General features: G+C 37.2%; 1 protein-coding gene across 1 annotated transcript; it reads right to left on the bottom strand.

Annotated features, from left to right (window-relative positions):
• Positions 1–5,586: 5,586 nt before the first annotated feature.
• On the bottom strand, positions 5,587–6,548 carry LOC147504280 (protein DETOXIFICATION 18-like). The gene is made up of 6 exons (XM_086605126.1): positions 6,541–6,548; positions 6,398–6,454; positions 6,058–6,296; positions 5,859–5,974; positions 5,675–5,721; positions 5,587–5,611 (listed from the first exon to the last, which is right to left on the bottom strand). Exons 1-6 carry the CDS (start codon positions 6,546–6,548, stop codon positions 5,587–5,589), a joined length of 492 nt encoding a protein of 163 aa, XP_086461252.1.
• Between the last annotated feature and the right edge of the window lie 5,156 nt (positions 6,549–11,704).

Genomic DNA, 11,704 nt, shown 5'->3' with positions numbered 1-11,704 from the left:
ATAACTTACGTCACGAACACACTATGAGGTATTTTCCATATTCTTATATGTCACCCACGGTTAGAATAGAGTGTTTTAAAGATCATTGGATTGGAAATTCTCTCCTGATCGTTTCCATATCTCATTCACAAAAATCGGACCGGTAACGAAGTGACAATTTTAGTTTGAAGTTGCGCAAATAATCAAATTTTTTTGGAAATTGAATTGGGCTTAGGACCAAGCCAACAGTACAACCCAAGAACGCATTGCGTTCTTCTTCTTCATCTTCCCACTTTCACCATTAATAACTTTCAAACCCTAACATAAAAAAAAAAGAAAAAAAGAAACCTAAATACAACCACGCCAAAAGTTTAAACCCAGCCCAAACCTTCCCTACAACATCCCAACCACCATCTCTATCAATTTAAACCACCAAAACAGTAAAAATTTTGAACCACCGTGCCAACGCCCAAACTTTGAGTGAGTTTGATTCTAACTCGATCCCCACATTGCATTTAAACCCTCAAATCATTTCAAAACTTCAATGGCACAAAGACGGAGAATTTTGCCAGAACAAGTTTTTACGGCCGACCGCTTCGTGCTGTTTTACGGTGACGAGATGATTAGGAGGGATTGGAGGCATTTGTGGCATTCGACAAATGATTTTTATCATGAAGATTTGGTCTGACAATTTTATTGGACGAAGGAGTTGGATGGGAATAAAATTTTTGTTAAGGTAGCTGGGACTAGGAGAGAAGTATCTAGGAGGTTGCTGGCTGAGATTTTAGGCATTCTGCCTAGAAGCCATCTCGACTCCGCAATGCATGAATCCCAATTTGGTGGGATCGAGCCTTTGATGAATGCGACGGTTTTAGAGGGGAACTACAATGCGAGCTCGCATTGTTTTCGCCAGTCATCTTTGTGAACCAACCAGCTGGCTGTAGCTCAGTGGATTGGTAGGAATGTCACTGGGAAAGAGAAGGTCAGTGACATCATTTTGAACTGCCTTCATGTTCTATGGATACTCCAAGAGCAGAAGTATGAATTCTGTATTATCGAGTTTTTGATTAATATGATTAGGGGAGTTGGGAAGAATATTGCACCTCTCCTCATTTTGATAACAAAGATCATGATGAGTTTGAGAGAAACTCTGAAAACTGAGCGTACTATGATTAAGTTGCATACGAATGTCATAGCGATATCTGGACCGTGTTCGAAAGGTTTGGAGGTTGCCCGGAGAGGGTAGGGGAAGAGACTGACTCGGAGGATGAGGAGGACACGACATGTTTTGATGCCGATGCCTAGGAGAGGTGTACGTCTGATGCAGAACGCATGTCGGTACTTCATCGTGACATGCGTTCTCTTAATACAATTTGTGAAGACCTTCGGACTCGCCAGACTGTCATACATCGTAACTATGAGACTCGTGCCCAGCGCGAGGATGAGCATTAGGAACAGATGAAGACAGAGATGGATGCACAGAGCAAGTTCCGAGAAGATATGCTTGAACGCTTCCCACCCCACGGGGGTTCTTCTTTTGAGGAGGCGTCTGTGAGGCACGAGTGTCATCGCTGAAGGACAGATGGCTCAGGCCCATCGGGAGCTCAGGAGCCATCTTCATCTCATGCTCCATCTTCTACCAGCAGCGCGTGGTTTAGGGATATTATGAGTTGATGTTTTTTTTTTTGTTTTATTAGTTCGGATGTTAATTTTTGAATTCGGTAGTTAATTGTATTTGAATTTGAATTTTAATCTAATTTGGTTATTTTCAAATTATGCGTTGATTTTATTGTTAATCCCACCTTTCCGAATTGTTTGGGGGTGGTATTGTTTCTTGTAGCATGGTTTTTTATATGATCCAAAATTTATTACGTAATTTTGTTATGATTGTTGGGAATGTTGCCGATATTGGCATAACTATGAGTAGATATTGTGGTGGGATGAAATCTCAATGAGTTAAGCAGTTACTATCCTAAATTCAACCTAAAAGATATTGGGTTTGTTTTGGAATAGAGAATATGGGTTGTTTCCGTTTTCGGTTTCAAAATTATTTTGTTTTCGGCAATTGCCTTAACACTTTTTGGCAACTTGCCGATTCATTTTGGAAGCTCACAGCCTATATAAACTTCCTTCATTCTACACTCACAACCCACACTACATCCCACTTTCATCTCTCACCTTTCACTCCCAAGTTTCCCTCTTTTCTTTTTCACTTCAGCACTTTAGCTGCATGGAGTGCGCCTGCGCCTCAGTTGAGTGCCACCTGCGCTTGCCCACCTGTAACTCGAAATTCACCTGAGCGCGACCCGTGCCCATCCCAGGCAAAAAGTGAGCGTGCCCTGCGCCTAAGTGCCTAGAACTCGATCATAGTCAGAGCGCAGCCCGCGCCCTGGCCTCCTTAGGCACGAAAAATTCTGAATTTTTGTGGGTTGTTCCAGGATCGGTTGTAGCCGTTCTGGAGAGTAATGTTGTGATCAAATCCCCACGTATCATACCAGAACAGTCTTTTGAAGACTTGTTCCAAAGTGACGCTTATGGTGCTTGGTTTTGCGAGGTTATCATACACGTAGGCTGGGAACCGCTAATGGTAAGACCTGATGAACTTTATTCTCCCGCACTTACATCTTATTTTTATGATAATTATAAGTTCTTTGATAGACCAGATGGAGAACAAGTGTGTTCTCCATCACCATCGGGGATGAACCGATGGAAATTTCCAGGTTCTTGCTAGCCTTTGTTCTTGGACTTGCTATGCCCGCTGAAATACAAGACTCATGGGCCTATTTGGTAGATAATATGTACATGTATAACTATAAGGATTTGCATGAGCATTACGGGGCAGGAATCTTTAGGATAGAGGACCAAGGGGCTTATAACGTCGCCCTTGGTAGCCTGTTTATGAACGTGGGCACTGTTATATTTTGGATCATGCTAAACATTAGAGGGGAATGGCTTTATTCTTCTGTGAATGACGAAACTTAAGATATTTTCCTTGCTTTATCAGGGGGACGTACACTTTATGATATTCCCCAGACCCTAATGTCTAGTTTAGCCTGAGCCCATAGCAAAAGGCATAAGTACCTTCTTATGCCTGTTTTAATTTGCCGTATTATGCTATGTTTCTTCCCTATTTTTTGTGCCCGCTTCACGGATTGGGTTGTGGTCGACATTGTGAAACCCTCCAATTGTATTATTCGATCTTTCCGTGCAATGACTTGGCAAGGGTGGAAGATACAACATCATCAGGTTGCACCTTACTCCCCATCCGACCAAGTGGCGCTTAACAGGTTAGCTATAGTAGATGATAAGTGGCATGAAGCCTAGCAAATCATCATGGCGTGGCAAGATGCGAAGGAACGTCATTTCTTTATTGAAGAGAATGAGGATGATGATTAAACGGGAGTTAAGGTAAGTTTTTAGTTTCAGTTAGTGTCTACTTATGTCCCAAGCAATTTGATTCTTGTTAACCCCATAACGGGTGGAACTCATATAGAGTTACGTTTGTTTTTCTTTTTCTATATTAGTATATTTTAACCTTGTTTTGCAGATGTTCTAGAATTTCACGCATTTCCATGGTATTTCTCTACCCTTTTTATTTAAATACTTTGAGGACAAAGCATGCTTCTTGTTTGGGGGGGGGCATAGAAACACGTGTAATTAAGGCATCTGTTCGGATATAGATATGTACAGTATGCACTTGTTTTCTAGTAAAAATTCAAAAAATTCAAAAAAATTAAAAAAAAGTTATGCTATACACTTAGGAATATTGGTATTGTTTTCTTTCTCTATGCTCTAAATAATCTAGAAGTCTCACGTAGCTTTTGCATTAGAATAATTTTTAGAAACTTAGGTTAATATGTCGGTAATAATCTTTGCATCTATCTATAAATATATTTCATGAGTATCTATGATTGTTTGGCAGTATGTTTATGAAATCTAGGCTAGAGTACTTGTTCTACAAATCCTGTGAGAATATAGCCTAAAGCCTTATATGAGTGAAATATTTGAGAAATGACACAAGGGAGAAGTAAAATCCGGATAGAGAAATCACACGTCCACTTGCTTGATCACTATACCATATCCTAAGTGAGAATTTAGGCCCTTTTTGGATCGATATAGCCAGAAATTCAAACCTATGAACTATTTTCCGTTAGTCGCCCCTCTGAGCCTTTCTTTAGCCTTTCATAAACCGCAAATCCTATACCCTATTACAAAAACAAAATAAAATAAAAAAAAAAAAAAAAATCAGCCTACCCATTCTTTGAATGAGTCTGAGAATAAAGATAAAAAATATAAAAGAGAAAGACCTTTGAAATTAAGAATTTGTTAGTCGCTTCAGATAAGAAAAGGAAGTTTCCATCCAAATAAAAAAAAAATAAAAGAAAATAAAGAGTTAGAACTCCAAAAAAATAGAATCAAAGGAGTCAAAAGCCAAAGAAAAAGAAAAAAATATGGCTAAGGATGGAAACAAAGTGTAGAAGCAAAAGTAAAGAACAAGGCTTTCTCTAGTTACATAATATGAAGACTCTATTATCTCAGACTTGTCCATTTTGAATATCCATTTCCTTCCTTCTTAAACCATCTCCTAATCCCCGCAACACCTAATAAAGACCTCTATCTCAATTAGGAATAGGTTAATGTGATAGTAAGTGGCAGATGTGTTTGATCGACTCCGACTTCCTTGTGTGTCATTGAGATTGTAAGGTAAAATGTGCCCAATGCATACTGGAGTAGTGAAACTTGAGCGGAAAAATCAAAGTATTTTTGTTTTGACATTTATGTGAGGACCTACTTAAGGACGCTATTCCGATTTTTCAAAAACGGACCTGCTAGTGCATTTCCTAGTAGTACTCATTGTATATATGTTTATTCGTAGATGATTGATTATTATGCATATATTAACATAGGTTTTGACTTGATTATTCTGTATTCATTGCTAGTGAGATGTATAGATAATTGAGACATACATTACACCATAACAGCCTATTTGTAACGGATATACATCCGTTACAAAAATTATTAGTAACGGTTATTTTTCGTCGACACAAAAGCATGACAAATATTAGTAACGTATATTTGTAACGTTTATTAACCGTTACAAATATTACTAACGGTTATAAAGTGTTACTGAAATTAATTTTAGTAACGGATGCATTACCGTTATAAGTTATTAGTAACGGTTACGTAATTTGTTCAAGCCTCACTTTGTTTTTCTATTTCTAACGGTTTTCTATCCGTTACTAACTAATTGTCAGTGTAAAAAAAATTTATGTTACTAACGGTTTTGTATCCATTACTAATGAAGTTTCTTTGAATAAAACTTTTTTTGTTGCTAACGGTCTGTATCCATTACTAACAAATTTTCAATGTATAAAAAAAATATGGGCCACCTGTACTTGAGAGAGATAGGAGAAGAAGAGAGTGGAGAGAAGACCTGGAGTGGAGGCGTGATATAGTTGAAAGTGAGGAACTATCATCAGTAGAGCTCCCTTGAAAAGAGGCAGTGTTTTGTAATTGTTAATAAAACAACTCACCTTACTAATATTGGCCAAGTTTCCTCCACCTCTCCCCATCACTTTACCAACGGCATTTGCAGGAATCAACATCTCAACTATTGAGGGAAGTTAACAACCTGAACAAGCAGTTCCAATAATATACAAAATATTTGAAAAAACAGTAAGTATAAAATACATACCCTGCATATGGCTTCGATGAATATGAACCATAGTCATTATCCCCAACCTTGCAAAAGAATGAGATCGAAGAAATAACAAAAGTTAAAATCGTGACTCTAAAAGATGAAATTGCTAAAGGAGATCGTTCAGAAGAAATCATGTAAACAAATTACAACAAACTCATCAATTGGATGAGTAGCAGACCTTTGTATACAAATGGACCTTGAATCCCAGGAGAATCGCGATAGGCATGCCAATAACATAGAAGGCTGCCAAATTAGTCCACACGGCCAAGTGTTGCCACCCACATCCTCTTGTGCCTGCAAAGTCAAATATTGTGCATCAGAAACAATTAGAGTGGAAGAAAAGAATTTACCATATACCACTTGCATATTACTCTCACCTGATAAAACACCTTGTGCAGAATCAAATAATATGGAAATCACTAGTAGGGGAGTTATTGAAGCGAAGTCTTTCTTAATTACAGGGCTGTTACTAAAAGCACTCGCCCAGAGATTATGACCAAAGATAAGAGATAGAACAACTACAAGAGCAAGAAAGATTGAAAGTTTGAGTGTCACTGACAAAACATTCTTCGCTCTATCAGCATTCCCCGCTCCCAACTCATTTGAAACTTCGCGTCTTTGTCCACAAGAAGTCTATACTGTAGTACACTATCTAACAGTAAGGGTAAGTTTTTATTTGTTGAAAATGCCATATACCTAAGAAACTACTCAACATACCTTACAGCAGCACTGAAACCAGATATAACCATAACCGTGATAGCTTCTATGTTCACACTGCAGAGGTTACAAAAGTGATCATCCAACTAAGCTAAACAATGACTATGTGAGATAAAAAATGTAGATATCACAATGTCACATACCAGACCATCGCGGCTGATGGGATTGCCAACTTCATGCTTGGAAGTACATGTTTGAAGCATTCCATCGAAAGTCCTTCCCATGTATTCTTGAACTTCTCAGAATAATTCACATAGACCTAACATAATTATCGAGATCCACAATGATAGCGCAGCTGATAATGTTGCTCCCTTGAAACCAAGAGCAGTGCAATAAACTAAGACATAAGCAAGTCCAACATTAAATGCCAGTGGCGATATTCTTGAACATCTCAGCTGTTGAGGGACTTAACAACCTGCACAAGGAACAAGCAGTTCCAATAATATACAAAATATTTGGAAAAACAGTAAGCATAGTAAACAAATAAGCATAAAATACATACCCTGCATATGGCTTTGATGAATATGAACCATAGTCATTATCCCCAACCTTGCAAAAGAATGAGATCCAAGAAATAACAAAAGTTTAAATACCAAGAAGCAACAAATAATGGCATGGTGTTCCAACTGAACAACCAGAAAAGGGCAGAGGAATAGTATAGATTATCATTCAAAGTATCCTCATTAGTCTAATTCGTCCTCTCCTGTTAAAACACTCTCTTTACATAAATCCATTCGATCACAAAACAATACATCAAACCATTTATAATAACGCATACCTTAATATTACGGAAATGAGGACGATCCTTACGAATGCCAGTATCAAATATCGCCATTTTAACTTTGGCACTGTGATACTCTTTTCGCCCATAATGTCTCAACTCCAAAAGTGATGTAACTTGTGATTTCTACATATATATATATATATATATATATATATAATGAAAAATATATATATATATATATAATGAAAAATCGACATATATATATAAATAAACTAGTCAAGTAATTAATATTGAAACTAAAACTAACCTCCATATTGGGCTTGCGACTACAACGCAACGTAAAATTACTAATCTCGGACGCATCATCAGTAAATGACATTGAACTAAAAATCTTCCCTGGCCTTTTCTTCGCATCTGAAAAAGACCCAATTCTCTCCTCATTTAAGGTTCTAGAATAAGTAGAATCAATCCAAACATCATTAACACGACCTAGTTTCCTAAACTCATCACTAACTATACCCGAACTGAAATCATCAATTGACACAAGCCCAAAATAAGTTGCATAATATAAGAGAGGACGAATACCGAGAATGATTCATATCCACAAAGATTATTCCTAGAAGAAAGCAAGCCATAGGCACTTGCACTATCAATCCTCTGATCATATCCCAACGAAGTAACTGGGGGAACGCTCTGCAAGGCTGAATGAACCGGAACACCACCACCACTAGAGTAAATGGAATCGACAACAGAGGTGTCATGACCGCCTTCTCTATCCTTCAACACATCGTCACGAAGCCTCAAAACAACTTGAACCAGTGCATCTCTCACACTACCCACCTCAAAAACAAAATATCAGTTTTAGCTACATAATCTGATTGTTTAAGATAAATTGCAAAAACTTATAAAACCCAAACCTTTCAGTTTTGGAACAAGGTGAGGGCTCAAATATATCCATAAGGCATGTCTGAAGAAGATCCTTGGGCACCACTTAAATATGTAACAAGTCGTAGCTTCAGCTTTTTCTTCCTGAAGTCGTTTATCATGTCAAGTATTCCAAGCCAAATCATTGAATCAACAATTTGATATGATAGCTGTGGCATTTTTGTCACAAAACTAAGTGTAAAAAGATAGTATCATATATGAACCTCCAAGCCAATAAAAATAAATCCACTCACTCTATACCCACCGGGTCGCTTGACACGGGACAGGAGGATGTGGGAATTCACTAGTTGGCTTGTAATGGAAATCATACATATCATATTCATTTAAATTGGAAGTAAAAAATAACATGTCCCGGGTAAATACATATATCAAGAGGGAAAATTTAAATAAAAAGTTTCCGAAGTTCACGAGGGCAACTGAAGGTTTATATACTACACGCAAGAAGACTTACGCCCATGGCATAGTGAAGAACACATGAAGGGGTACTTTTAGAGCCTCCATGACATGAGCATGTCCCGAACAAGACTTGTCTATGTTAGAAATTGATTAGATAAACATAAATCACATAAACTAATTTCAGAGAAATCCATCAAACATAGAAGGTCAAATCTAACCCACCATCGTCGGATACATACATACTCAACTTCTCAGTTGGGTAACTATACACCATAACTGATAAGATGGTGTTGATCACCATCATAGGTGACTCCAGTATTATCATGCCCTCTTTTTGGTGCAATAGAATCAAACTCGTCAAAAAAAAGAAGGCACGGTGCTTTGCAGCAGCTGCTTTTGAGAATACATCTCGGACCTGAAGCCAAAAATAGAACATCACAATAAGGCACATTTCAACTGCTCAGCTTTAGCTTATTGCATATGTTCACAAGTCCGCCAACTTTGTCCCACCAACTTTTCCCCCACCCTTTCCGGCAGATTTGGTAATATCACGCATGGAAATAACTGGAAGGAAATCATTCATCGCCTGAGAAAAATCTTCTCTGACTAATACAAAATTTTCATGATCCTCAGCATTAGATGATGAACATAAGAAGCGGCCAATGGTAGCATGAATAACCCTATCCACCAAAATTTCCTACATTCATTAAAACAAAGTCTATGAGAATTAATAGCATTTTGGACAATATTAAAGAGTAAGAACTTCATGGAGAAGATAAATTTACAAAGTACAATATATACATTGTAGTACCAGAACATAAACATTGTATCCGTCACATTTGGAAGCAATGTCAAACAAGATCCGCCAACACTGAAAGCTTTCTTGAAATGGATCTGCCAACATCATATCCGCCAACACAAAAAGCTTTCTTGAAATGGATTAGTCAACCTTAGACTTCCAAGATACCCCCTTCTTCCTCCTCCTTTATTCGGGATGGGAACCGGCAATGCAAAAACTTAATTTCATAAATTTGCATTGGCGGAGTTAAAAAGGGGTTAGAAAACTCATAAACCTATAAAACAAACAAGCATACATATAATATAATCGACAATAGTGAAAATTATACACGTATATCCAAAAAAGGTTCAGCAAGTTGCAACTAGAATCTTTATCCAATATGTCCAAAAAGATTACATAATTACAACTAGAAACATTAACCATACTTAATTCTTCTGTCAGCCTATATGTCTGTATTCACAAAAATGTGTACCTAGGTCTATGCAATTGATTTTAGAGTCGCCACTAACTTTATTAAGGAAAAGTTGAGTAAAACCTATGTGAAGGACTATCCCTCGAAACTAGATGATTATTGGGTTCGGGAGTTAAGGTACGATGTGGGAAGGTGTTAGGCACCCACACTCGCCTGGTAAAAACCAACATTACTTCTATTGAGGTGTAAAGTTTTGAGATAGGAAAACAAAGAAAGCTTGAAAATTAATCTACCAAGTTGGATGATCTTCACTAAATTATTTAAAAGCAAATGACAATATGATATAGTAAAACTAAAAAAAAACAAATAATCCTAATATGCAATACTAATTAAAATAAAAGAGAAAAGAAAGATGTCACCTTGTTTGGAATGTTGCCTCATACTTGATTGTAGATTGATTGATTGATTGATGATCTTGATTGATTGTTGATAAATGATGATGATCAACTTGATTTGGAATTAACAACTATGATTTTTGGATTGAAACAGGTGATTTGAGAAAAAAACAACTTTTGGTGAAAAGAAGCTTCTACTCAAGATCGAAAGAGGGGAAAAGAAGACTAAAAATGAAGAACGCGAAGAACTTCATTAGAAAAACCTCAAAGTCGAAATTTTACCTTCGACTCCAGATTAAACTAAAGAAATTCTACTCTAGAATGATGAACTAGAAAAGAAAGAAAGAAGAACAACCAAGAAAAGAAAACTACTAGGCTATTAGCTCTGAATAGCTAGGTCCAGATTATTAACTTCGAATTCCTAGCTCCAGATCCTTAGTTCCATATGTTTTTTTGTGGGTGAATGAGACCTATATTTATAGATTTTGGGCGTGGATTCAAATATGGTAATGAGTTTGATCCAATGGCTGAGTGTTGATGAAGAAAAATCCAATGGCTTGATCTCTTTCTGGTTGCACCTCCTAAATCTGGCCCTTGATTCAAGAGGTGGGATAAGGGGTGTGATATTGGCCCTTGGTTTTTGGATATTTTAGATGGATTAGGGCAAAAAATCAAGACCTACACGTCCTCAATGAGCCCATAATCCAGGGTTTCCAAACTTGGCTCCAAAATGGCATATTCTCTAGAATATTCTTGATTTTTGGGATCAAATCAATCAAACAAATAAGGAAGGTTCTCTAGGTTTTTGGAGGCTTTAAAATGATCTATAAATACTAATGAAAAGGTCCAACTCGAGCTGGATCCACAGCCCACGAGAACAAGTCCAAAATATACAAAAAGGCCCATTTTGACCATATTTTAAATGCTGCAAATTCCCTTTGACCGGGTCAAAATTAGGCAAACTCTTCTTCACAAAAAATGTTCATTAATCCATTAGGAAGGTCCATGAACTCTTAAAAATACCCTTGGGTCGAAATCTTACTTCAATAATATATTGCACTGAACAGCGCGCACAACGGGCTGAAATGGGATATGGCAAGATTAGGGTTTCTGAAATACAAAAGGAACCTAGGCAAGCTTGTACTCATTTCGAAGGATTTTTCAAGGGGAATTCAAATATGAAATAATCTCATCCAAAGAAAGAGTGGAAAAAACGAGATTTGGGCTCCAAAGGGTTACAGGGGCATTTTGGTCATTTTCAGCTCAAAACTCAGAAAGCAACAAAACTTTAGCCATTGCTAGAATATGATGAGGAGAGTCTAAAGACACTAAAAGAAGATGAAAATAAAGACGTTTGATGTAGAAAAGAAGACTCTAGAAAGCAAATCACCTTATATGATCAAATTTAATTCAAGGCAAAATCGTGAATGAATTATGCTTGGGGTGCAAAAATGGGGTGTCTACAATGTCCAAAAAGATTGTTAAATCATAACTAGAACATTAACCATACTTAATGTTTCTATCTGCCCATATGTCCAAAAATGATTAGCACTAATCAACCATTCTTAATCATATTTCAACCACCTATCAGCCCAAATCAGCCACCCTCCAGCAACATAACCATGAAGGGTTTTAT

The sequence above is a fragment of the Coptis chinensis genome, chromosome 4, assembly GCF_015680905.1.
Source record: "Coptis chinensis isolate HL-2020 chromosome 4, ASM1568090v1, whole genome shotgun sequence".
Lineage (NCBI taxonomy): Eukaryota > Viridiplantae > Streptophyta > Magnoliopsida > Ranunculales > Ranunculaceae > Coptis > Coptis chinensis.
The sequence above is the reverse complement of the archived record's forward strand: the minus strand, read 5'-3'. Positions and strand labels throughout refer to the sequence as shown.